The 27283-nt window shown below is 47.3% G+C and overlaps 1 protein-coding gene across 2 annotated transcripts in view; it reads left to right on the top strand.

Moving 5' to 3' along the window:
- Positions 1 to 25769, top strand: part of GLE1 (GLE1 RNA export mediator) — a 77112-nt gene extending 51343 nt beyond the window's left edge. For both annotated transcript variants that reach the window (XM_077284382.1, XM_077284383.1), the window contains 7 exons: positions 6928 to 7070; positions 11819 to 12009; positions 13156 to 13285; positions 14507 to 14611; positions 23559 to 23641; positions 24050 to 24113; positions 24192 to 25769. In XM_077284382.1, the coding sequence (XP_077140497.1) occupies positions 6928 to 7070; positions 11819 to 12009; positions 13156 to 13285; positions 14507 to 14611; positions 23559 to 23641; positions 24050 to 24113; positions 24192 to 24260 (785 nt within the window). In that variant the 3' untranslated portion in view covers positions 24261 to 25769. The remainder of the gene's footprint in view (positions 1 to 6927; positions 7071 to 11818; positions 12010 to 13155; positions 13286 to 14506; positions 14612 to 23558; positions 23642 to 24049; positions 24114 to 24191) is intronic.
- The last annotated feature ends 1514 nt before the right edge of the window (positions 25770 to 27283 follow it).

Below are 27283 nucleotides of genomic sequence, written 5' to 3'. Positions count from 1 at the left end.
AGGGTGGGGGGCTCACCTGAACAACAAAGTCGCTCAGGGGGTGTGGTCAAGTCAGGAACTCGAGACTTCCTCAAACCAAAAAGAGCTGAGAGCGGTGAATCATGCACTACGTTTTTTCCTAAGAGAATTACAAGGGCATCACGTCCGAATTTTTTCAGACAACAAAGTAGTTGTAGCTTACTTGAATCACCAGGGGGGTACCAGGTCTCAAACACTAATGGAAACTACCTCCGAAATTCTCAGCCTAGTACAGAACAGTTTTCTATCCATATCAGCCCTACACATAAAAGGGGTAGAGAACCAGGAAGCGGACTTTCTAAGTCGTACCCAACTAAAACAAGGGGAATGGTCCTTGAATCAGGGAATCTTCAAAAAAATCACAGACTTATGGGGCATCCCTGTAATAGACCTCTTTGCAAACAGGCACAACAAGAAGGTGAAAACCTTTTGCTCCTTAGATCCCAGAGGAAATCCTCGGGCAGTAGACGCATTTACGATTCCCTGGACACACACTCTTGCATACGCATTTCCTCCCATCATCCTCATCCCAGCAGTTCTGCGAAAAATCAGGCAGGACAAATCCAGACTTATCCTAATAGCCCCCTTCTGGCCCAAAAGGGCCTGGTTCTCCTGGCTGAGGATGCTATCGATCACAGATCCCTGGGTCCTTCCGGATCTTCCGGACCTTCTGTCTCAGGGACCGGTGTTCCACCCCCAGTCAGAGAATCTCCACTTAACAGCGTGGAATTTGAGAGGTCACTATTGAGGGATAGAGGTTTTTCTAGCAAACTAGTTTCTACACTAATGAAAAGTAGAAAACCAGTGACCACAAAAATATATGGTAAAACTTGGCAAAAATTTTTATCCTCCTCCGGGGTCAGGTTACAAGACGGGGTTCCAGTGACTGAAATACTAGAATTTCTACAAAAAGGGTTAGACCTGGGCCTTTCAATAAGTACCTTAAAAGTACAAATATCAGCTCTAGGAGCACTGTACTGCGAAAACATAGCAGCAAACCCTTGGGTGATGCGGTTTATCAGAGCAGCCGCAAGGTCTAAACCTGTAACAGTAAAAAAATTACCAACTTGGGACTTGAACCTGGTCTTGTCAGCCCTGACAGAACCCCCGTTTGAACCTGTAGAGTCAATACCTCTTAGGATTCTATCACTCAAAACTGCCCTCCTAATAGCCCTGACATCGGCCCGCAGAATAAGTGATCTCCAAGCCCTGTCCGCAAGCCCTCCCTTTACACAAATCCTGGATGATAAGGTTGTACTAAAAACAGACCCTGCCTATCTACCCAAAGTAGCATCCATATTTCACAGGTCCCAGGAAATAATCCTTCCTTCCTTCTGTCCAGACCCTAAAAATAGGAAAGAAGAAAAATTCCACACACTAGATGTGAGAAGGTGTCTAATCCAATATATTAAATCCACCCAACAGTGTAGGAAGGAAGGGTCTCTTTTTATCTGTTTCCAGGGGCCTAGGAAAGGACTCAAAGCTTCTAAGAGCACTATAGCACGATGGGTAACAGACGCAATAGCCTTGGCCTACTCATCCACCGGGAACGCCGTCCCACAGGGACTGAAGGCTCACTCTACAAGGGCTATGGCGACCTCCTGGGCCGAAAGGTCAGAGGTACCATTAGACCAAATCTGTAAGGCGGCCACCTGGTCTTCACCTTCAACCTTTTTCAGACACTATCGCCTAGACCTAGCCTCCTCGTCTGACCTAACCTTCGGAAGAAGGGTTCTACAGGCTGTGGTCCCTCCCTAACCAATATATCTCTGCAATTCTCTCTGGTGTGCTGTCATGGGCGACTGAGAAAGTCATAGTTACTCACCGATAACGGTGTTTCTCAGAGCCCATGACAGCACCTACTTATTCCCCCCCTCATCACGTGTGCGGTGAGCACATTATTTTGTGTGAAGTGCCTTTTTATATAGACACGGTGTTTACCTGTTAAGCAATATGATAAATTGTACTTTTTCTGTTCTTGTAACTAACCTGGAGGACCTCCGATGCTCTGTAAACAAAACTGATGCAGGGGAGAGGTACCGCCCTTTTATCCTGTAGGTTTCCTGTCCCTGAAGGGCGGATCCCCTCTCTCTGGTGTGCTGTCATGGGCTCTGAGAAACACCGTTATCGGTGAGTAACTATGACTTTCTCCTTTGCCTCATTGGGGGACACAGACCGTGGGTGTATGCTGCTGCCACTAGGAGGACACTAAGTGATACAAAGAAAGTGATCTCCTCCCCTGCAGTATACACCCTCCTGCTGGCTCTCAGCTAACCAGTTCTTGCTTAGTGTCCGTAGGAGGCACATGGGTCTGTTTCAGACCCCAACGTTTTTATTTTATTTTTTACTTTTCTGTAAATTTTTATTTTTTAATTAAAGGGAACCTGTCACCACGTTTTTGGAAGATGGGATAAAAATAGCGTTAAATAGGGGCAGAGGTGGGCGTTACATTAGTGCGTTTGTTATGCGTTTATTACCCACCTAAGTTGCCGAAATAACTTTGCAAAGTCTCCGTTTTCGCCTGTCAATCAGGCTGGTCAGGTCGCATGGGCGTTGTCTTCCCCCAGATTTGGCGTAGTTTTCCGTTGGTGGCGTAGTGGTGTGCGCATGCCCAAAGTCCGGAATCCTCTTCCAGGGGATTTAAAATAGCGCGGTGTTCGTTATTGCATTGGTGATCGGTGGGCGCGGCCATCTTCCTTTGGCCGCGCGTGCGCAGAAGCGGCGCTCTGCTGGCCGCGGCTTCAGGAAAATGGCCGCCGCGATATCCATCTGCGCACGCGCGGCATCCCGCGGCCATTTTCCTGAAGCCGCGGCCAGCAGAGCGCCGCTTCTGCGCACGCGCGGCCAAAGGAAGATGGCCGCGCCCACCGATCACCAATGCAATAACGAACACCGCGCTATTTTAAATCCCCTGGAAGAGGATTCCGGACTTTGGGCATGCGCACACCACTACGCCACCAACGGAAAACTACGCCAAATCTGGGTGAAGACACCACGCCCATGTGACCTGACCAGCCTGATTGACAGGCGAAAACGGAGACTTTGCAAAGTTATTTCGGCAACTTAGGTGGGTAATAAACGCATAACACACACACTAATGTAACGCCCACCTCTGCCACTATTTAACGCTATTTTTATCCCATCTTCCAAAAACGTGGTGACAGGTTCCCTTTAAAGAAGTGAAGGGGGCGACGGTTCCTTTCAAGGTTCCGATCTCCCCCGAACCATCAACAGGCGAGTATACCTCCCCTCACCCTCTCCTGTGACATGGGAAGCCATGCCTGAGCTCACTTCAGTGGCGACGGTTCCTTCACGGTCCCGATCTCCCCACACTAGCAACGGGCGACCACATGGCGTGTCGCCTCCATGTATCCTCTCCTGGAGCCAGGCCTAATGCCGGACAACTGGCCCTGTCCACCCGGGGGTTGAACTCCGTGGATGTACAGAGGCCCCTCTCTATGGCGTCCGAGCAGCCCCCACTGTTCCACCACTGTGAAAGCGGATGGCACAAGGAGGCGGACGGTTCCTCTCCACCTCCCTAACAAAGGGATGGTGGATTGAGGTTTAACCCTGCACCGTCCACACTGCACAGAACAGGTCTGAAACACACATCCGCGGCGGCTCCATGCCGGGACGCGCACCGATGGCGAGGGGATCCATCTGCAGCGGGATATCCACATGCTGACAGGCAGCCTCAGCCACTTCCCTGTGGCCCACCTCCCTGAGGTAACGCTCTGGCCGGCTGCAAAAATTTAGCCCCTGGCTTCGGCCGATGTGTAGGCCACATCCCAGAAGCTACGCCCGCACTATGGCGCTAAGGCGGCTCCTCCGTTTTTCTGGCGTGTCACCCGCCGGCTGCAGAAATTTAGGCCCCGGCTTCGGCCTATTCAACATTGTGTCCGTGGCTCCGCCCCCGAATTGGCGCTTCTCCCTCTTAGATTTTATCAACTCTGCAATTCCCAGTGGCCATCTTGGTCCACCCGGCTGGCTCAACAGGGGCGACGTTTTTTTGCATTAAAGGGGAACATCGACTCTCTGACCTAAAGCCACACGACCCGTATTCCCTGGTCTTAAAGGCGCGCGACCAGTATTCCCTGGTCTTAAAGGCACATGATCAGTATTCCCTGGTCTTAAAGGCACACGACCAGTATTCCCGGGTCTTAAAGGCACACAACCAGTATTCCCTGGTCTTATAGGCGTATGACCAGTATTCCCTGGTCTTAAAGGCGCATGACCAGTATTCCCTGGTCTTAAAGGCGCATGACCAGTATTCCCTGGTCTTAAGGGCGCATGATCAATCCGAGGAGCCCTCCACCGCCGACCCCAGCTTATCCTAGAGTACCTAGTTCCCCTCAGTGGACTTCGTCACTGACCGCAATCCATGGTTCTCTGACCTAGAGATTGAATCCCTCCGTGTACCCTCTGTGGCTCGGAGTGCTCGCAGGACCGATATACATGGTCCCTATCCTACATGGGAGCCTTCGGCTAGCAGGGGCCGCAAGTATTCTAGAAAAGTACAGGCGTCTAGAAACATACAGGCATCTAGAAAACGGAAGTTTTTCGTTTCCTGCTCCCTCACCAATGATTTGATGGCAGCAAAGCTCTGAATATGGATCGGATATTGCCTGGACTTGCCAGAGCTTCAGAGAAGGATGGACTCGCCTATTTATACCATCAACCAATCTCGGTACATTGACGAGGACTCCGGTTCTGCTCTACACTACGCAGTGTCCCTCATAAGGAGACTAAACTCTTTCGTAGAGCATTTGCCATTCAGTCCGGATAAGCGATTCACTGGACAGAAGCCTCTACGTGGGATGCCATGCCTGGTCAGATTTTTAAGGGCGACGGGTCCTTTAAAGGGCACCGATCTCCCCACACCATCAACAGACGAGCACACGGAGTGTCGCCTCCATGTATCCTCTTCTGCATCCAGGCCTAACACCAGACAACCTGTCCTGTCCACCAGGAACCTGAACTTTGGGGATGTACAGAGGTACCCTTTTTGGCGTGCGAGCACCCCCCTCTGCATCACCACTATTTAGCGGATGATGCAAGAAGGTAGACAATTCCCCTCCACTTCCCTGTTAAGAGGTTGATGGATCAAGGGTTCCCAATTTTTGTCTCTGCACAGTCAAAAGAGAGCGGCGATGGTAAGAGACTATTACCTGCTGGATGCAGCCGCACAATATGCCACTTGGCAGTTTAACCGGGTAGAATCTCCTGTGGTATACCTACCAGTATCCTTGCCCAGTGTATCATCAGTTAAAAATACCACGGACTGTCAGATAGCAAATCTGGTTTGTTCCGTCTTCGGCTTCGGGTTCAGAGCTCTATCCTCCCTAGCCGCAGCATGGATTGCTAGAGCAATGGTCTCCTGGCTGGAGACCTTAACTACCTTGATTCACACCAGTAACTTTTTCCCGATACACCTGGCCAATCAAATCTTTTGATCGGGAGACTGACAAAGGATTGTATAAGGGTTGTCCAGGACAGTCTAGATCTAAGGGATCTTGGTTCCAAAAAAGGGGAACAAAAAGTAAGACCGATCCTGGACCTCAAACTTCTAACATCCTTTGACAAGGGACTCCTTCGATTGGAGTTCCTCCACTCAGCCATTACTTCAACAGAAAAAGGTGCAGTTTCTGGCATCCATCGACATTCGGGATGCTTACTTCGCTTTTCCATTCGTGAACAGCATTTTCAAGTCACAACCTTGTCCTTCGGCCTTGCTATCGCACCCAGAGTGTTTGCAAGGGTCATGGTGGATGTCATGTTTCTCTTGCACCCTAGAGGCGTGCTCGTCCTGCCCTGTTTGGTCGACTGTCTAACCGCCCTTGCAGGACTACGCTGAGTCGTCTATATCACTTGCGATAACCTCTCACCTGGGTTGGCAGCTAAACTTAGACAAGTTCTCCTCATTTCCAGCCTCGCAGATATCCTTTTTGAGGATGATCCTGCACACTTCCAGAAGGATGGTAATTCTCCCTCGAGGTAAGGTCATAGCCCTTCAACAGGGAGCTCGCGCACTTGATTACTCCTCCCCTCATTTCATTCGATTTGCTAGGAGGGTTCTGAGGAAAAATGGTGACGACAAAGGAAGCGGTTTCCTTCGTTCCGCTCGTTTTCAACAAGTCAAACAGACGATAGTCTCTGAGCTCCTTCACCCCCATCCTGGAGTCCTTCCGTGCTAGATGTCAGCCTATCTCCCTGTCTATCGAGGGTCCTAGGCACCAGGCGTCGGCAAGGCACGCCTGCAAGCTTGCGGATCTGTCCAGTAAGCATGCATTCTTGAAGCACTATAATGCCCACACTTCCACAGATGTGAGTCTGGGCAGGCGGACTCTGCAGTCCACTGTGGCGCACTTGTAAGTAGCGGTTACACAGGGCCTGATCTGATGTTGTCCCCACCCAGGGACTGCTTTGGGACGTCCCACGGTCTGTGTCTCCCAATGAGGTGAAGGAGAAATAGGGATTTTTGTGTACTCACCGTAAAATCGTTTTCTCCGAGCCATTCATTGGGGGACACAGCTCCCACCCTGGTATTAGCTTATGCTTGTTTTATAATCTGATGTGCTATACTTTCGTATGTAATATGACATGCTGTAAGCTCATATGTTATTGATCTCCTACTGCTTTTGCACTGAACTGGTTAGCTGAGAGCCAGCAGGAGGGTGTATACTGCAGGGGAGGAGCTAACTTTCTTTGTATCTCTTAGTGTCAGCCTCCTAGTGGCAGCAGCATACACCCACGGTCTGTATCCCCCAATGAATGGCTCGGAGAAAACGATTTTACGGTGAGTACACAAAAATCCCTATTTTTGGCTTATACTTACTGTCTGATACTGAAACCATTAATGACGCCGAAGTATTGAAGCTTTTGTGTTCTGTTTTCCCTCGCCCACTTCAGGATCTATCGCGAAGGACTCGTTTGACAAAATCAATAATATCTTGATGGGTAAACCACACGTCTTTGCCAGGCGGACAATTCACCCGTCTGGGCATCCCCGAAGTCTTGACTTTGTGTATATAAAATTGGCGGAAAAGTTAGTGGTGAGTAGTTCAGCAAAAGACATTTTAGATGATGGCTTCAGCTCTCCTTGTATTAAAGGGAAGGTACCACATTTGAAGATCATAAATAAATCACTGTAATGTAGCATAACATGCTGTTATAACCAAGTTTTGAATGTATGTGAAATATATTTTGTGTGTTATATGAGTTTAAAGAAGGCACTGGGGCTGACCTCTTGTGTTCACAGCAGTAGCATGACACTATCAGTGTCATAATACGGCACCCCATGGACATAGGGTCAGTGGCGGTCTATTATCTCCTATCTCTAACATTGCAGCAGCATTAGCAGTGATCTGGGCACGCCTCTGTGGGCTGCACAACTCCCCCGTTTTAATAGCCAGTAAAGGCTAAGTATACAGTTGCGAGCGTGTGTCAGCGTGCGCACACTAACCCCATAGACCAGCACCAGCTCTCCTGAAATACTGTGCTCCTGTCACCCTGCTCCCTCCACCATATATCTCTCTGTGACCCCCCCATAGACCAGCACACTGCCATATGGATCACACATAATGCTGCCATATCTATTTATCACATAATACTCTCATAAAGACCACACATTATACTGCCATATATATTTATTACATAATACTGACATATAGATCGCACATGATGCTGCCATATATATTTTTTACATAGTACTGCCATATAGACCACACTTGATGCCACCAAGTATTATGTGTGATCTGTATTATGGCATGGTGATTGATCAATATGATGGTATTATATGTTATCTGTATGGGGGTATTATGTTTGATCAGTATGGTGGAATAATGTAAAAAATATGACTATTATATGATAATTATATTGTAGGATTATATCATAACTTTATTGTGGGATTATGTGTGATCTATGTGACATTATTATGTGAGAATTATATGGTGGTTTTATGTGTGATCTACATAGTGTTGTGTGTGATCTATATGGCGGTATTATGTGAGAAGTTTATAGCGGTATTATGTGAGAAGCATATGGCGATATTATGAGAACACTATGTGTTATGTGTGATCTATATGACGGTATTATGTGAGAACTACAGTATATGGCGCCGTTATGTGTGATCTTTATGGCGGTATTATGTGAGAACTTGTATATGATGTTTATAGCCTAGGAAGGGGTTAATACCCATGGATCTTCCCAGGCTATGAATATCCGCCCGCAGCTGTATATTTATCCTGTATATTTATTACTGGCTATTAAAATAGGAAGACCCCAAAAAAACAACGTGGGGTTCCCCTATAATTAATAACCAGAAAAGGCTATGCAGACAGCTGCGGGCTGATACTAATAGCCTAAGAAGGGGCCATGGATATTGCCCCCCCTCCCCTTCCCCAGCTGCAAACACCATCTCAAAGCCACCCCTGAAATGGCGCATCTCTAAGATGCGCCAATTCTGGCACTTAGCCTTTCTCTTCCCACTGCCCTGTAGTGGTGTCATATGGGTAATATTTGTGGGGTTGATGTCACCTTTGTATTGTAAGGTGACATCAAGCCGGCTTGGTAATGGAGAGGCGTCAATAAGACACCTATCCGTTACTAATCCTATAGTTTTTAAGGGGTTAAATACAGCCAGAATAAAGTATTTTAATGAAATAAAACACTACACAGTTTCCCATCTTTATTATTCAGCTAATCCATGCAACTCCCTCAATCTCCTGTTAAAAAAATAAATAAAAAAAATATTAAACCAGCAGTATACTCCCTGCTCATACACACATGCACACAGACACGCACATATTCACAGCGCACAGTCTCCGACCACACATTCTTCCTCTTCCCTATCTGCAGCATTTATCGCACGCAACTCCGCAGCAAAACCACAGATTTTTATACCTGCAATTTTGCTGCGGATTTGCCTGACTCAATGGTAGTCAATGGGTGCAGAAACGCTGCAGATCCGCAAAAAGAATTGACTTGCTGCGGAAAATAAAACCCTGCAAATCCGCGCGTATTTTTCCGCTGCATGTGCACAACAATTCTCCATTTCCCATTGACTAACATTGCTTGTGCACTACACTGCGGATTTGGTGCAATTCCGTGCATCCAAAAACACTGCAGAAAGGCACCAAAATCCGCAACGTGTGCACATAGCCCAAGTGTCTCACGCCTGCTATTCCATGTCCATCTCTCTCCCCTGATATTCAATATTTATCTCCCCATCACGCTCCATATGCCTCACTCATCATACTACTGTACATGTCTCTCTCCCCATCACACTCCATGTCTCACCCCTGCTATTCCATGTGTATCTCTCTCCCCATCATGCTCCATATGTGTCTCACTCATCATTCTACATGTCTCTCCCCATCACACTCCATATATCTCACCCCTGCTATTCCATGTGTATCTCTCTTCCCATCATGCTCCATATGTGTCTCACTCATCATTCTACATGTCTCTCTCTACATGTCTCTCTCCCCATCACACTCCATATGTCTCACCCCTGCTATTCCATGTGTATCTCTCTCCCCATCATGCTCCATATGTCACACTCATCATTAATCATAATAATTTATAATAATTTTTATTTATATAGTGCCAACATATTCCGCAGCACTTTACAATTAAGCGGGGACATATACAGACAATAAATTCGGTACGAGTTAAGACAATTTAAACAGTGACATTAGGAGTGAGGTCCCTGCTCGCGAGCTTACAATCTACAAGGAAATGGGGGGGACACAATAGGTGAAAAGTGCTTATTTCAGGTCTGGCAATTATAATAAACTAGATGGTGGCCCGATTCTAACGCATCGGGTATTCTAGAATATGCATGTCCACGTAGTATATTGCCCAGCCACGTAGTATATTGCCCAGCCACGTAGTATATTGCCCAGCCACGTAGTATATTGCCCAGCCACGTTTGTCACAGGTTAAAAAATAAAAAATAAACATACTCACCTTTCCGAGGGCCCCTTGTAGTCCACGGCAGCTTCCGGTCCCAGGGTTGGTCTGAGCGCAGGACCTGTGATGACGTCGCGGTCACATGACCGTGTAGCGGTCACATGACCGTGACGTCACGTCAGGTCCTAGGCGCGCATGCCTTGTGATGACGTCGCGGTCACATGACTGTGACGTCATGGTAGGTCCTTCTGCCATACCATCTTTGCCACCGCAACCTGCAACGGAAGATGGCGGGCGGTGCGAGCGGCTCAGCTACAGAGGGTGAGTATAGCAGTTTTTTTTTTATTATTTATTATTTTTAACATTACATTTTGTACTATTGATGCCGCATAGGCAGCGTCAATAGTACAAAGTTGGGGACACACAGGGTTAATAGCGGCAGTAACGGAGTGCGTTACCTGCGGCATAACGCGGTCCGTTACCGCCGGCATTAACCCTGTGTGAGCGGTGACCGGAGGGGTGTATGCGGACGCCGGGCAGTGAGTGCGGGGAGTAAGGAGCAGCCATTTTTTTCCGGACTGTGCGCGTCGCTGATTGGTCGCGGCAGCCATGACAGGCAGCTGGCAAGACCAATCAGCGAACGAATAACCGCGACAGACAGAAGGACAGACAGACGGAAGTACCCTTAGACAATTATATAGTAGATAGGGATTTTCATATAAAGCTGCATGATCCGGCCATCAGCCCATGTGTTTAAGTGCAATAGTCAAGTATCAAGTGCAGTTATCATGTCCATGGATGGTGTGGAGACAGATGAATAGTAGGGGGCAGATTCAGAGTAATATTTGGAAGGAGGGAACAGGGCAAAGTTAGTTTACTGAGTAGTTGATGTGGTAGGCTTGTTTGAATAGATGGGTTTTCAAAGCGCATCATTCTACATGTCTCTCTTCCCATCACACTCCATATGTCTCACCCCTGCTGTTCCATGTGTATCTCTCTCCCCATCATGCTCCATATGTGTCTCACTCATCATTCTACATGTCTCTCTCTCCCATCAGTCACTCTCAGCCATACAATGTATCTCTCCCCTCCCTCCACAATGCCTGGCTATTCACTGCAGACCTGGAGCTCCTTCTTATCTTACTGAAGGATGAGTCATGGACAGCTCAGATAATGCTGCTCCATACACACCACATGTCTTCACTCTCTTCCTCCAGTCCACCATGCTGCTGAGCCCACTGTGTTCTGCTCTTCTGTAAACTCTGTAACTGTACTTCTGATGCAGTAACTGCTGGTGATAGCAGGTCACAGGGCAGTCACACACAAAATGGCGCTGCCCTGTGATGCTGCTCTTCATTCTGCCCCAGGGATACTAGACCACCCAAAAGGGGAGGGAAATGGTGATGTCAGCAGTTACTGCCCCAATTTTCCAGCTAACAGTAAAGCTGGTAAGTCTCACTATAGCTGCTTGAGGTCTAAAACGGAAAATGCTCCCCCTAGTGGTAAATATATATATATATTTGTAAGAAAATATATTATATTTTTGATATAGAAATGTTTGCAAACAGTGCAAACATTGCATTAATACATTTTATGTACTATTTTAAGCTTAATTTCACAAAAAAACAAACTACAATAAAGCTGGTGGCACCTTCCCTTTAAACGGTTTACATGAGGGTTAAGAAAACAAAATGAAAAAACAGCGCCTCTCTTGTCTGTAGGCTGTGGGTGGTAATGTAGTTCAGCCTCATGTTTGCATGAATGGTCTGTCCCCAATGCCACACAACTGATGCACAAGTGTGCGCTGCTTCTGGAAAAATACAGCCATGTCGGGGCACAATATATAGTGTGTGTATATGTATATTGAACACTACTCTTGTATCAACAGGAACAAGGGGAAGAGGAAGTGGCGTCTAATCATAGTACCGCCTTTCTTATTGCGTCCGTGACCTTGGGTCTATGTGAACGATATCCCAAATTGGGTGAATTATTCCTTGCGAACCTGCACAAGAAATGTCCTTATACTGTGCCATATTACCCTGCCTGTAAGGAAGGAACTCCCCTAGAGGAGTATGGGAGGTAAGAACAATGGCCATGGGTTCACGTTCCTATTAGTAGACTAGGTAACCAATCTGTGTAACATGAGTGATACGTACTGGTCCTCACCTTTCTTTTAAAATGCATGGAAAAGTAACTTAAGAAGGGGGCTCTACATAAGGGCCAGCAACCATTGAACAAGTAGGACATGCACTTTGTTATAGTTGTCAGGGGGTGGGGGAGAAGTTCCGGCACATATAATACTGGCAGATTTCTTAAACTATGTAGATGACCCCTGGATTGGAGTGCATGGCAAAAAAGATCAGGCTGCTGCCTATCCATGATATCTGTAGGAACAAAGTGACTAAAAAATGTCTTTATTTTATATTTAAGTGAAATTATGAGTTCACTTTCAAGTGGATCCTTCTAATTGCATTATAGTTTGAGCGTTATGGAGCGAGACAAATAAGCAACTACGACCGTACACAAAGTATTAGATCTTAAAGAGTGTAACTGAACTTTTAGAAAAACATTGACATGTCAGCAGTTTTGATCAATGAGGGTCTGGTTGGTGAGCCCATCCTTACTCATTACTACCATGAAGCAGACTTTCTATTGAGGCTGTCATATGTCTCGGAAGAGAGCAGCACTAGGCTCACATAGCAGACTGGTACTGGCGAGCCCCCTCCACATCGGTCCTCCCTGGTCAGGCACTGGTGACCCCGGTCCTCCCTGGTCAGGCACTGGTGACCCCGGTCCTCCCTGGTCAGGCACTGGTGACCCCGGTCCTCCCTGGTCAGGCACTGGTGACCCCGGTCCTCCCTGGTCAGGCACTGGTGACCCCGGTCCTCCCTGGTCAGGCACTGGTGACCCCGGTCCTCCCTGGTCAGGCACTGGTGACCCCGGTCCTCCCTGGTCAGGCACTGGTGACCTCGGTCCTCCCTGGTCAGGCACTGGTGACCTCAGTCCTCCCTGGTCAGGCACTGGTGACCCCGGTCCTCCCTGGTCAGGCACTGGTGTGGGCAGCATGCTTTTCATGGTTATTGTGGGAAGGACGTCTGTCAAAGCTGTCTGTCCTCTTTAGTGGCCACATATTACCCGCCAGCTGTGCTTTCTCTTGCACAAGTACATCTGTGTTCTTACAATGATTTTACAGATTGTTCTGATTTCTGTGTTTTCGCCCCTCAGCCTGATGGGGTACCAAGTGAGGGACTCGAAATTGGAACTACAAGGCAGCTTCCTGAAACGGATGTCGGGGATGATTCGTCTGTACGCTGCTATCATTCAAGTCCGCTGGCCTTTTGGGACCAATCAAGGGGTGTGTGTACCTTTTTACAAGTGGAAATGGGCCATAAACACCTCTTTAAAATCCTATGTGCAGGATCTGACATGGATATGACTGGGACAGGTTCAGCTTCTGGTAAATCTTTGAGAGAATCTGGGTCCCCAGTGGAGAAGTGGCTGCACTTTGTCATTTCCGTTAGTCTGGGGGGGTTATAGATGCAACTAAACATCCCATATTCTATTGAAAGAAAAAACAGATTCTCTGGTGATGATAGAAAAACGGGATTCTCCACAACCACCGGAGATCTAGCAAAAACCAATGTGTTTCACCATTAAGCCTTAGTCATGGTATCCATGGTGAACTTTTACTCCAATATCATTTCTGGAGAATCTGTTCTTTTTCTTCCATTTTTCCCTTGACCCAGACCAGGGAGACTCTGCGCAGTGGTCTGTCCTCATCCAGGTGTGTCTGAACATGGTGAGCTGGCTCTTCCTCCACTTTCCCGTGTTGCATATTACTTTGAAGGGTGGGTGACTGCATATGCTGCGGCTTTTCTGCTGGGTGTGGGGGTCTTCTTTGGGTTCGCCTGAGGTCTTATCACAAGGGTCACCACTGATCATGGTAATAGGGGTCCACAAATGCTTTGTGTGAATAGTGAGACCACCACTCCATTTATGGTCTACAGGAGCAGTGAACTCGCATGCACACTACTGCTCCCGTAGAAATCGATGGAGCATGCCCACTTCTGCTCCATTCACCTCACACAGACCCATAAGGGTTTCATGGATCCGTTCCCAAATGTGCGCAGCTCTGAGCATGGGCAGACAGACATTGTACTTCAGGTTTCCATCAGTTTTTAACTGATCCATTGCTAATTGTGTTCTTATAACACGTCCTCAAGCAGCATCTTATCTCCCGGAGAACAAGAAGACCAGCATTATGCATCTGCTGATTCCTCCTTTTTCCAGACATCCTTAGTTGGAGTAGTCAGGAGACCTCCATACATATAAGATTGTTGGCAGCTTCTGCCAGTATTAGGCTAATTTGTCTGGGGTCTTTAGGAAAGTGCTCACTATGGGAAGGGGTCTGTTCACATTTCATGGATACGTCACATTCGGGAAAGCTTTCGGCACACACGTCTAATGTAACTATAGACTCCACACATCATACTAGCAATGCAATGATGCACATCTGAGGTATAACACTAGGGATGTGATCTCTATCTTGGTAACACAGGTTGCTTTTATCTTCTAGAGCCATCTATTTGGATTAAATCAAGGTTGGCATTGGTTGGCACAGATGGTAAACATGGAGCCTCTGCCCGATATAACGGCTACAGTGCTGTATATTTTCTTGGAGGTGGGTAATACTATAATATATGTATATGGGTGTGTGTATATATATATATATATATATATATATATATACATACATACATACATACATACATACATACATACATACATACATACATACATACATACATACATACATACATACATACATACATACATACATATATATATATATATATATATATATATATATATATATATATATATATATATATATATATAATTTTTTTTTTTATTTAAAAATTGAGACCACCGCGTTGAAACCCTGCCATGGGCAGCCCAATCTCCTGATCTAAACCCCATTGACAACCTCTGGAATGTAATCAAGAGGATGATGGATAGTCACAAGCCATCAAACAAAGAAGGACTGCTTACATTACTCTGTCGCCTCATTGGGGGACACAGGACCATGGGTGTTATGCTGCTGTCCACTAGGAGGCGACACTATGCATAATCTGAAAAAGATTAACCGTGGCTCCTCTGCAGTATACACCCCTGGACAGCGTCAGCCTTCTCCAGTTTTTGCTTAGTGTCGCATAGGAGGCACACCTAAGATTTTATTTTTACTCCGTTTTTTTCCGACGGATTACAGATGAAGAAAAGTGGGTCACCTGTGAGACTCCCGGCATGGCTCCTTCCTCGGCCCCCTATTATGGGGTGCCCGGTTGAAGTAGAGATGGCTATTCCCCATGTTGCTCCTTCCCCAGTCCCTCGGGTGCTGGTTTGAAGTCGAGACCCCCCCCCCCCCCTCCTTCCCCAATTCCTTTTAGTTTCTGGGTTGAGGGCGAGGATAAAGGCCCCTGAAGGTGACATCAGCACCCTCCCTAATCCCCCTCTGGGGGTATTAGGTAGAGACGCCTCAGGTAGGGCCTGTGCAGGCAGCATTCTACAGCTCCCAGCAATGGGCCAGCACACTGCGCCTGTATCCAAGGACCACAGCCCAGCTGCGGGCTCCTGTCGGGGCCGGGGGGAGTGCAGGCAGGCATGGCACAGACAGACACAGGGCTCCCTGCACCCCTGTCTCTGCGGCAGTACCAGCTCTATACTGCCTCAGGGGGACCCCTCACCGGGCCCCCCTACCGCTTACAGCCCCACCACTATCCTGCCTTTAAATCCGGGGGGGTCCGGTTCAGATCCAAATGCCCCCACACCCCCAGCCCGGACTTCTGCGCCGGCCTGGAGCCTTTCTGGGCATCAGGCATCTAATTTAGGCCCCGGCTTCGGCTTAGCTGTAGCCGCCGCCTCCTCTCCGCCCCCCCGGATGACAAATATGACAGTGTCATAAAGGGGGTGGATCGAGACAGAAAGGGTGCGTTTTTACACAGCTTTGCCGCCTTTTTCTCAGCTCTCTGCCCCCTTCTCCCCCTGCCTCTTCTCCTCGGCGGCCATTTCTACTGCAGCAAGGATTAACCCTGCATCTCCCGGTCAGCAGGACCAGGCCAGCCAGTCTCCGGGGGGCACAAGACTGTGGATCTTCGGCGCTGGACCTAGGGGCAAACTGGTGGGGTAAGATCACAGCTGGGTTGTTTTACTCGGCTGTGAATCCATATTACCTATAAGGCTCCCCTATAGGTTTCTCTACCCCTGTAAGGTCCTTTGCATAGCAGCCCTTCTGCACTCTGTGCACTATGCCGGGCTCAAGGTCCAAGAGAACCAGGCAGGACTGCTAAAATGCATTCTGTACAGCCTGCTGGACCGCTCTCCCCAGTGGCAGCACGTAACGCGCTGCCAGGACTGCATCCAGACTGCGTCAGAGTCCCAAGAAGCCCCTGCCAATGCCTCGGTGTCTAATGCCACGCCGGAATGGGTTATTCAGAGGTCGCAATCTATGACGCAGTCTATAGATAACCAAACCTCCACATTGCTTAAGGCTCTGCAGAGTCATGCCTCGGCTATGACCGCTACCCAGCAAAGGGAGAGCTTGACTCAGGAACAGAACGACCTGGCACTTCCACGTCTAGGTCAGGACGCAAGCGGACCCATAGGTCAAGTCCATCTGCGTCATCCCATAGCACACGGTCATCCCCTTCTAGGGAGAGACACCGTAGTTCCAAGTCATCTAGACCGTCCCCTTCCAGGGGCAGACAATGCCGATCTCCGCAGTCCCCGACCAGAGAAGGCCTCCTCCCCAGCTCACCCGACAGGGGACGCCTCAGTGATACACAGGATTCGGAAGGCATCTGTGACTCCAACTCAGACAAGGAAATGGAGTGGTCCCTGATCCCAATCCCCCCTAGAAATACAGCGCTAGTAGAGGACATAATCTCTTCCATCCATCGGGTGCTGGACATTTCTAATCTGCCACCAGAGGATTTCCTTTGAAGGACCTCTGAAGCCGCCTAAGGTTTTCTCTAACCACCCAGAGTTTAAAGCGATCCTTATAGAGCAGCTCTCACAACCTGAGAAAAAATTCGCTAATCGCAAATATCTGGAGGCAAGGTACCCTTTCCCACAGAAGGACACCAAGGAATGGACAGATCCACCCGAAGTGGACCCCCCAGTCTCTAGACTAGCAGCACAGACTCTCCTTTCACTGCCAGATAGCTCAACCCTCAGGGATGCAGCAGACCGGCAGTTAGAACTCATGGCTCGTTCAATTTTTGAGGCGGCAGGGGCCTCCCTGGCTCCCGCATTCGCTTCAGTTTGGGCTGCCAAGGCCATACTGGCTTGGGCCAAACATTTACAAGCTGGCCTCCAAGCATCTGCTCCTTAGCTGTCAGACCAAGCGGCTGAAATAGCAGTTGTAGCAGATTACATGCTTCATGCAGCTCTGTATTCAGTAACGGGCGTAGCGGGGATAGCATCAAACGCCATCACGATTCGGCATATCCTCTGGCTGCGGAATGGAAAGCGGACGCAGCCTCAAAGAAGTCCCTCACACACCTCCCGTATCTCAGTGGGTGACCTCTCGGTGAAAGGTTGGACACAATGATATCCAACGCCACCGGGGCGGAAGAGTACCTCTCTCCCTCAACTGAAACCTATACGCACTTACAAGAAGTGTAACAAAACCGATTCCGATCCTTTCGGAATTCCTCGGGTTGGTCCGTCTCGCGTCCAGCACAAAATCGTAACCGTTCCCCACACAGGGACAACTCATGGTCGACGCAAAGGTTGGACAAGACCTGGCAGTTAAAAGCAGGCCAGTCAAAGCCCAAAAGAGGTAAACCTCAGATTTTTTCCTCCTCATGACTCACGGACCCCGGAAGACATCCCACCCGTAGGCGGCCGACTTTGCTCTTCCAGCAAGTCTGGATGTCTACTACAGAAGACAGGTGGGTCAGGGAGCTAGTGTCTTCCGGATACAAGATAGTGTTCAACCTCCAAACCACCGAACTGAGTCTTCCTCTCTGTTCCCCCCAAAACCGCCAGCCAAGGCTTGTGCCTTCCACCAAGCGGGTCCCTCGCTTCTTCAAGCAGGAGTCATAGTACTGGTTTCCACGGCCGGGCACTTCCGAGGGTTCTACTCCAATCTATTCGTAGTCCCCAAGAAAAGAGGCAGCGTACGGCCCATACTGGACCTAAATCAACTCAACAAATATGTTCGTCACTTCCGCTGGAGTCCCCTTCGGTCCATCATTGCGTCCATGGAGAAGGGAGAATATCTCGCCTTCATAGAAATACAAGACGCATACCTGCATATACCGATTGCACCTGCTCGTCAGAGTTTTCTCAGGTTCGCAATCGACCAGGACCACTACCAGTTCGTGGCTCTTCCGTTCGGACTCGCCACGGCTCCCAGAGTGTTTACTAAGGTCATGGCAGCCACCATGGACGTCCTGCACTCCAGAGGCATAGTAGTCGTTCCATACCTGGACGATCTACTCATCAAGGCTCCTACTTTCAAGGACTGCGAGCTCAGCGTCTCAATCACAATCGACACTGAGTCGCATGGGCTGGTTAGTCAACCTACAAAGGTCATCACCAACCCAGAGTCAGTCTCTGACCTTCCTGGGAATGCTATACAACACCTCCAGGGGTCTAGTGCTCCTTCCCAAGGACAAGGCACTGTCTCTCCATCTAGGAGTTCGCACCCTCCTCCGCAAACCCCCTCCATCTCTCCGGTTTGCCATGAGAGTCCTCGGCAAGATGGGGGCAGCAATAGTAGCAGTCCCATTTGCCCAGTTTCACCTCAGGCCTCTCCAACTAGCCATCCTCAAGTCCTGGGACAAGAACCCTTTCTCTCTCGACAGGGAGTTCCGGCTAATGTCGTCAACCAAGAGGTCCCTGCACTGGTGGCTCAAGCCAACCTCGCTAGCAAAGGGGAAATCCTTTCTCACAAGTCATTGGAAAGTTCTGACCACCGACGCGAGCCTGACGGGTTGGGGTGCAGTGCACCTAAACCACAGGGCAAGTGGTCCCCAGTGGAAGCGACCATGCCCATCAACATCCTGGAAATTCATGCCATCCTCCTGGCTTTGAGGGCCTTTCATCACTTACTGGCAGCCTCTCACATCAGAATACAGTCGGACAATGCCACTGCTGTGGCATATGAATCACCAAGTGGGGACCCGCAGTACCCAGGCGATGCGAGAAGTGTCACATATCCTCCACTGGGTGGAGGACACAGGGTCGGTTCTCTCGGCGGTCCACATTCCAGGGGTGGACAACTGGGAAGCAGACTTCCTCAGCCGACAAGAAATAGACTCGGGAGAGTGGTCTCTCCATCCCGAAATTTTTCGCCAGATCTGCCATCGCTGAGGGACCCCGGATGTGGACCTAATGGCATCCCACTTCAATGCCAAGGTCTCCAACTTCATGGCCAGAACACACGATCCGCGGTCACTCGGAGCAGATGCCCTGGTTCAGGACTCGACCCAGTTCCAGCTTCTGTACATTTTTCCACCTCTCCCCCTGATATCCAGAGTGGTGAGGAAGATCAAACAAGAGGGAGTTCCAACCATCCTAATTGCACCGGACTGGCCCAGACGTACGCTCACCGGCCACTTTATTAGGTACACCTGTCCAACTTCTTGTTAACACTTAATTTCTAATCAGCCAATCACATGGCGGCAACTCAGTGCATTTAGGCATGTAGACATGGTCAAGACAATCTCCTGCAGTTCAAACCGAGCATCAGTATGGGGAAGAAAGGTGATTTGAGTGCCTTTGAACGTGGCATGGTTGTTGGTGCCAGAAGGGCTGGTCTGAGTATTTCAGAAACTGCTGATCTACTGGGATTTTCACGCACAACCATCTCTAGGGTTTACAGAGAATGGTCCGAAAAAGAAAAAAAATCCAGTGAGCGGCAGTTCTGTGGGCGGAAATGCCTTGTTGATGCCAGAGGTCAGAGGAGAATGGGCAGACTGGTTCGAGCTGATAGAAAGGCAACAGTGACTCAAATCGCCACCCGTTACAACCAAGGTAAGCCTAAGAGCATCTCTGAACGCACAGTGCGTCGAACTTTGAGGCAGATGGGCTACAGCAGCAGAAGACCACACCGGGTACCACTCCTTTCAGCTAAGAACAGGAAACTGAGGCTACAATTTGTACAAGCTCATCGAAATTGGACAGTAGAAGATTGGAAAAACGTTGCTTGGTCTGATGAGTCTCGATTTCTGCTGCGACATTCGGATGGTAGGGTCAGAATTTGGCGTAAACAACATGAAAGCATGGATCCATCCTGCCTTGTATGGAGCATCTTTGGGATGTGCAGCCGACAAATCTGCGGCAACTGTGTGATGCCATCATGTCAATATGGACCAAAATCTCTGAGGAATGCTTCCAGCACCTTGTTGAATCTATGCCACGAAGAATTGAGGCAGTTCTGAAGGCAAAAGGGGGTCCAACCCGTTACTAGCATGGTGTACCTAATAAAGTGGCCGGTGAGTGTACATGGTACGCCGACATCGTACAACTTACAGCAGACGCCCCCTGGCGTCTCCCCGACCGCCACGATCTTCTATCACAAGGCCCATTCTACCACCAGAACTCAGGGGCTATCAATTTGACGGCGTGGCCCTTGAGACCTGGGTTCTAACCCAGGCAGGGCTCTCGCCGGACGTCATTGGAACCATGATCAGAGTACGGAAGCCAACCTCTGCCAAGATCTATTACCGTACCTGGAAAGCTTTCTTTACTTGGTGCGTATCTCGTGGCCAGACCCCACTCCCATATTCCTTACCCACAGTACTTGGTTTTCTCCAATCGGGTCTGGAGGCCAGGCTGTCATTGGGCTCCCTTAAGAGCCAGGTGTCAGCCCTCTCAGTGCGTTTCAAAGGCGCATTGCTACCAAGCCGCAAGTAAGGACTTTTCTTCAGGGGGTTTCCCGATTGGTTCCCCCCTACAAACGACCACTAGAAACGTGGGACCTCAACCTGGTCCTGACAGCATTGCAGGAACCACCCTTTAAACCCCTTAAGGAGGTCCCGCTCCGCCTTCTCTCCCAGAAGGTGGTTTTCCTGGTGGCAATCCCCTCGCTACGCAGGGTGTCTGAACTGACTGCACTCTCCTGCAGACGGCCCTTCCTGGCTTTTCACCAGGACAAGGTAGTTCTTCGTACGGTCCCATCCTTCCTTCTGAAGGTTGTGTCCAACTTCCACCTCAATGAGGAAATTTCACTACCATCCCTTTGTCCGGTTCCGGGTCATAGAGTAGAGAAGGCTCTGCATACGCTTGACCTCGTCAGGGCATTTCGTATATGTGTGTCTAGGACTGCGTCCTTCCGGAGGTCTAATTCTCTTTTCCTCCTTCCGGAAGTCGGCAACAAGGGTCTGCCAGCTTCCAAAGCTACCCTTGCCAGGTGGATCAAATCCACCATACAAGAGGCCTACCGCCTTAAAAATTCTCCTCTAACAGTCGGTATTACGGCACACTCTACACGGGCGGTAGGGTCCTCCTGGGCCATTCGGCACCAGGCTTCGGCACAACAAGTGTGTAAGGCGGCCACTTGGACTAGCCTACACACGTTTACTAAACACTACAGGGTTCATACCCAGTCCTCAGCGGACGCAAGTCTGGGTAGACGTGTTCTGCAGGCGGCGGTGCCCTAAGTATAGGGGCCTGTCTGCACAATATTCGTCCATTGCTTCCCACCCAGGGACTGCTTTAGGACGTCCCATGGTCCTGTGTTCCCCAATGAGGCGACAGAGTAAAGGAGATTTTTGTGTATTCACCGTAAAATCTCTTTCTCTTAGCCTCTAATTGAGGGACACAGCTCCCACCCTGTTGCCCTTTTCGGGCCGTTGTTACTGTTGAGCTCTCATATTGTTCTTTGAGCTCGTACATAGTGGCCTTCTTATAGGCATGTCTATGTCATTCATGTTACGTTCCTCCTGCTTTTGCACAAAACTGGAGAAGGCTGACGCCTTTCCAGGGGTGTATACTGCAGAGGAGGAGCCACGGTTAATCTTTTTCAGATTATGCATAGTGTCGCCTCCTAGTGGACAGCAGCATAACACCCATGGTCCTGTGTCCCCCAATTAGAGGCTAAGGGTACTGTCACACAGTGGCACTTTGGTCTCTACAACGGCACGATCCGTGACGTTCCAGCGATATAGTTACTATATCGCTGTGTCTGACACGCTACTGCGATCAGGGACCCCGCTGAGAATCGAACGTCGTAGCAGATAGTTTGAAACTTTATTTCGTCGTCAAGTGTCCCGCTGTGGCGGCATGATCGCAGCGTGTAACAAAGGTGTGCACGATATTCCCAATGTCCCGTATGACTTCTACATCGCAACTACGTCATGAAATTATCGCTCCAGCGCCGTGCATTGCAAAGTGTGACCGCAGTCTACGACGCTGGAGCGATAATCAAGCGACGCTGCAACTTCACGGATCGTGCCGTCGGAGCGATCAAAGTGCCACTGTGTGACAGTACCCTAAGAGAAAGAGATTTTATGGTGAGTACACAAATATCTCCTTTTTTGCACCAGCAGCAGTGAGAGACTGGTGGAAAGCATGCCAAGACGCATGAAAGCTGTGATTAAAAATCATGGTTATTCCACAAAATATTGATTTCTGAACTCTTCCTGAGTTAAAACATTAGTTTTGTTGTTTCTAAATGATTATGAACTTGTTTTCTTTGCAGTATTTGAGGTCTGTAAGCACTGTTTTGTTTTTTGTTTTTTTTTTATTTTGACCATTTTTCTTTGTTAGAAAAAAAATACAACAAAATTTATTGCTTGGAAATCCGGAGACATGTTGTCAGAAGTTTTATAGACTGAAAGAACAATTTACATTTTTACTCAAAAATATACCTATAAAGAGAAAAATCAGACAAACTGAATACATTTGTCAGGGGGCCAAAGGTAGGACTGAAACGCGCGTCGGGGCGGGCACACACACCCCTCCGGGCACTCTGCTTTGAATACTGAGGTATAATTGTGGATGACTTTTATTATGGTTAGAATAGTGTGGTTAGGACTTACCCTCTAATGCGGTTGACACACATATTGGGTGCCAATTTTACATCCATAACTATGGCCTACTTTTATGCAATGAGGGGCTAGTTGCTTATTCATTTAATGCTCCATAAGGGGGTAATCCATTATGGTGTGTTGTGCTCTTTTTTCATAGCAGTGTACTGAACAATAATTTCCTTTCACCTCTAATATCTCACCACTTCCCATTCCTGTAATTTTATTACAATTTTAATTAAGTTAAAATTTTTGATATTTTGGACTGGTACATCTTTTTGTTGCCCAAGGCAACTATTTCTTATTCATGTTTTGATGTGTCCAGTATGATGATCCAGCATACTGGTGGCACAACTACATATTTTCATGACAATTTTGCTTTGTTGTGTTATCATGTGTGTTTGGTGGAGTATACTGCATATGTACGTGTGTGTATATCAATAAAATATAGATAATGAAATAATATATGTATAATGTATTATAATATTTTATTTATTCTTTACAATTTTGGCCTTTCATGTGTCTTTTGCAATATTTTGAGCAATGACTACGTGTTCCATCTTTGGTAATGATTTCTTTGTCCACCTCCAGGCATGTGGCAACGCCATGATGAAACAATACCAGGATCAGTTCTGGAAACTTTTATATTTAATCAAAGACCAGTATGTTCCAAGGTAAGTCTACATAGAAGTTGACTCAGCGGATGTACAGCAGTGTTACCCAATTCCAGTCCTTGAGCCACCAACCCATCATGTTTTTGGGATTTCCTTAGTATTGTTCAGGTGATGGAATTCTAACTAGCCAATACTAAGGAGATCCTGAAAACTTGAGGGGTTGGTGACTCTTGAGGGCCAGAGTTGGGGGACACTGATGTGTAGTGATGTTTATAAAGTATACAGAGAGGTCACTGAGAAGAGCAGGTATGGTGTATGGCCGGCAGGTATCTCCTACATTGTGGACACATCCTCGGCACCTCTCGCTGCCCTTTGCAGAAGTGAGCGATCCTGAAGCATAGCTTTGCAGGCTCCCTACACCGTGCATTATATGGCACCGTTACTTCTGTAAAACGTTCTTTCTCTCAGGATTGAGAAGATCACAGATGATGCAGAAAAGGCCTCCGTGGCCCGACTCAAAGCCTTCTTAGAGGTAAGTTGTCTAGTTTTGTAGCTAGTGCGTGGGCCCAGTACACACTTACTATAAAGGCTTTTTTTTCCTGTATTTTAGGGAGTGATACGGCAGAGGGATATCCCTTTGCCCACAGGATACCTGCAACCTTCGTTCTGGAGGACTTGATCATGCAGCTCTCAGCCACTGTCTGTACACAACCGTGTATATTTGCCTCTGTTTTAAACATTAGGACTTTTATTTTTATTTTTTTTTGTGCTGCACTTCTGAATAATTGTTTTTGTATCTATGAGCCTGGATAAGGAAGAGCAGGATGCCAGATATATAGGAGAGGGGCAATCTGTGATCCTATTGATTTTAATTATTATCGATCTGCTGACACTCTCATTAATTTTGTATTTTTTTTTCCCCCCATACACCTCTGTATAATACGACATTAAATGGATGTTCACATCTTAGTGATGGGGTATTGCTAGGATAGGCCATCACTTAATGATTGCTGTGGATGCCTTCCCAACCCTGAGAAGGAAGGGGATGCAGCACAGCTTAAAGGGGAAATGCCGGCACTATAAATCCTTAGAAGGTATTTGCAGCACCTTTATACACACATGGCTGCTGTCGGGCTCCCTTTTTAATCAGTGTCTTTCTCCGGTTTTTCCTATACATTCATTCTCACAATCATTTGGGTCCCAGAGTCCACAATCCCAGTAATCATTAAGTGATTCCATATCCTAGCTATATGCAATCACTTAAAACAATAGAAACACATCTTTTTAAAGGGTTACATAGATGGGTAGTGTATGTAAAAACAAGCACTTTTGCAATTTGCTGCTTATTAAAATTCATAACTGTTCTTGAGATATTAACCCTTTTCTTTTATTACAGCTCGTTGCCTAGGAGCCAACCACTGCTGCTGCTGTTTCACTGGTAAGCAGCATTCTGAAGATGTAGCTTCGAGCCCCAGCGATAGAATAGAAAAGAGCTTGTAATCGCTGCGCTTGTTCTGAGGTCTAGCAGCGGTGGTCAGTCTCCAAGGCAACGAGCTGTAAGCAAGAGAAAAAGGTTAATATGTCAAGAACTGCTGAAAATTTTAAAAAGCAATAAATTGCTAATTTGTTTGTATTTGCAAGCTCTGTCTGACAATACCCATGTATGAAGAATTACCCTTTAAGGTTATGTTTATATGCAGCAGATGAACGAGACAGTCGCGCAAAGACTTTGCATGTGAACATGCCCGAATAGGCTTATAAAGGTGCGGAATCTTAGTAAAATGTTTTCAGACCGTCTAAAGTTGTAAGAACGATATAAATTGTTCATCTTTTTATCTGTTTCTGACCATTACTGTATTCTGCTACTTGTCTTTAATTAAAGGAATTTACCAAAACTGGAGTAAAAGCCAAAACCAGTAGTGGATCCGATGGGAAAGCGAAGCAGAAGTCCTTCCTTTTGTATTTCCCATTTCCTTTAGATCCACTTCTGGCTTTTACTCTCGAAAAAAATCCATTTGTGATTCCAGCTCTGTGGAATCCCTTTAAGACTGGCTGAGTAGCAGCTCTGTGCACAGTATTACTCCCCCCATTACGGTCTTGAGTGGCTGGCAAGTTTTGCTCCGTGACCAGCCAAATGTCAGCCTCAAATATTGTACAAATCTGTAAATAAAGGTTTTTACTACTTGTATCTGTCGTTTTTGGGGTGGTCAGTGGTCTCTGAATGAATGGATGGAGAGGCTCATCTTTATATATTGGCATTTTTCCATCCGTGACAACTCCTAATTTTGTTTTTCATCTGTGACTTTGTCTTTATCTTTTATGAAGTCACAATGGGTAAAATATTTGAAAAATCCTGATTATAAAAAAAAAAAAAAAAAAAAGTAACAATTTATTCCAAAGTGCCAGTATATTTTAGGCTGCCGACACACTAGCAGTATTTGGTCAGTATTTTACATCAGTATTTGTAAGCCAAAACCAGGAGTGGGTGATAAATGCAGAAGTGGTGCATATGTTTCTGTTATACTTTTCCTCTAATTGTTCCACTCCTGGTTTTGGCTTACAAATACTGATGTAAAATACTGACCAAATACTGCTAGTGTGACGGCAGCCTTAGAAATTATCATTATTTATTTTTTTTTGTTATATTACTTTAACGAGGACCCGATTGTATTCCCCAAGAAATAACATTAACTATAACATCGTGTGTTATGTCCCTCTGTTATTCCTCCTGGAAACGTATGAATGGGTCATTCCCTTTTTCAAAAGGACGTATCGCTATACTATATTATGCCAGCACTGATTGAATCATATCAGACACCCCCTCATCTGGTCACACCCATTTGTCAATTTTATTCAAACATTTCTAGGAATAATAACAGAAGAACGGCTCAACATGGAGAAATAATGAAAAAAAAAAAAGTCGATATATAATGGAGAACACAACTATGCACTAAAACTCATGTTAGAAGAGGGGACACATCCCCTCTACAATATTGAAACACTGAACCTTCTGGTGTCCTGATCTATAAATGTAGGCAGCTATGGCCATTACAATACATGGATGGGTCCGATTTCACCAAAGTGGATGCTGCGAACACTGACAAGGAGGGTGACCAATGTTTTTAAAAGGGGTTGTTCACTTTGAAAAATGACTTTCTTCTTAAAACAGTGCCACCTCTGTGTTACAGGTTGGGTGTAGTATTGCAACTCTGCACCATTCCCTTCACTTGAGCTAAGCTACGATGCCAGACATGAACTGTAGGGAAATGCAGTATAAAATGTGAACCAGTGTGCATTCTGCCATCTCTGCGGATGGCTCGTGCAATATAAATTCAGACATTATAAGATGCAGTTGTAATGAATGATTGATGGCACGTAGTGATCTCGTCTCAGCCAGTGTAATGGCTCCTAATGTGCTGGCCCAGATTACCAAGACCCCCTGCTGCCCCCATCCTCAATATATAATAGCACAGTGATTGGATTGCATTTGACTGTAGTGCATTACCAGGCGGACAGCGCTCATCACAGGAAGTCGGTAATGACCATGATGTATGGGAATTATCATGATGCGTCCCGCAAATGATGGATTTCAGCAGCAATGGTTGGCAGCTTTACTTTACTGTAGTTTTATGACCAGCTTTTATCATGTCTTTATTGGGGGCGATGGTTTGTACTGATTAATTCTATTTTCTGTCTTCATAT

Source organism: Ranitomeya variabilis, chromosome 2 (genome assembly GCF_051348905.1).
Source record: "Ranitomeya variabilis isolate aRanVar5 chromosome 2, aRanVar5.hap1, whole genome shotgun sequence".
NCBI lineage: Eukaryota > Metazoa > Chordata > Amphibia > Anura > Dendrobatidae > Ranitomeya > Ranitomeya variabilis.
Note: the sequence above shows the minus strand (reverse complement) of the source record. Positions and strands in the feature narration are given on the sequence as shown.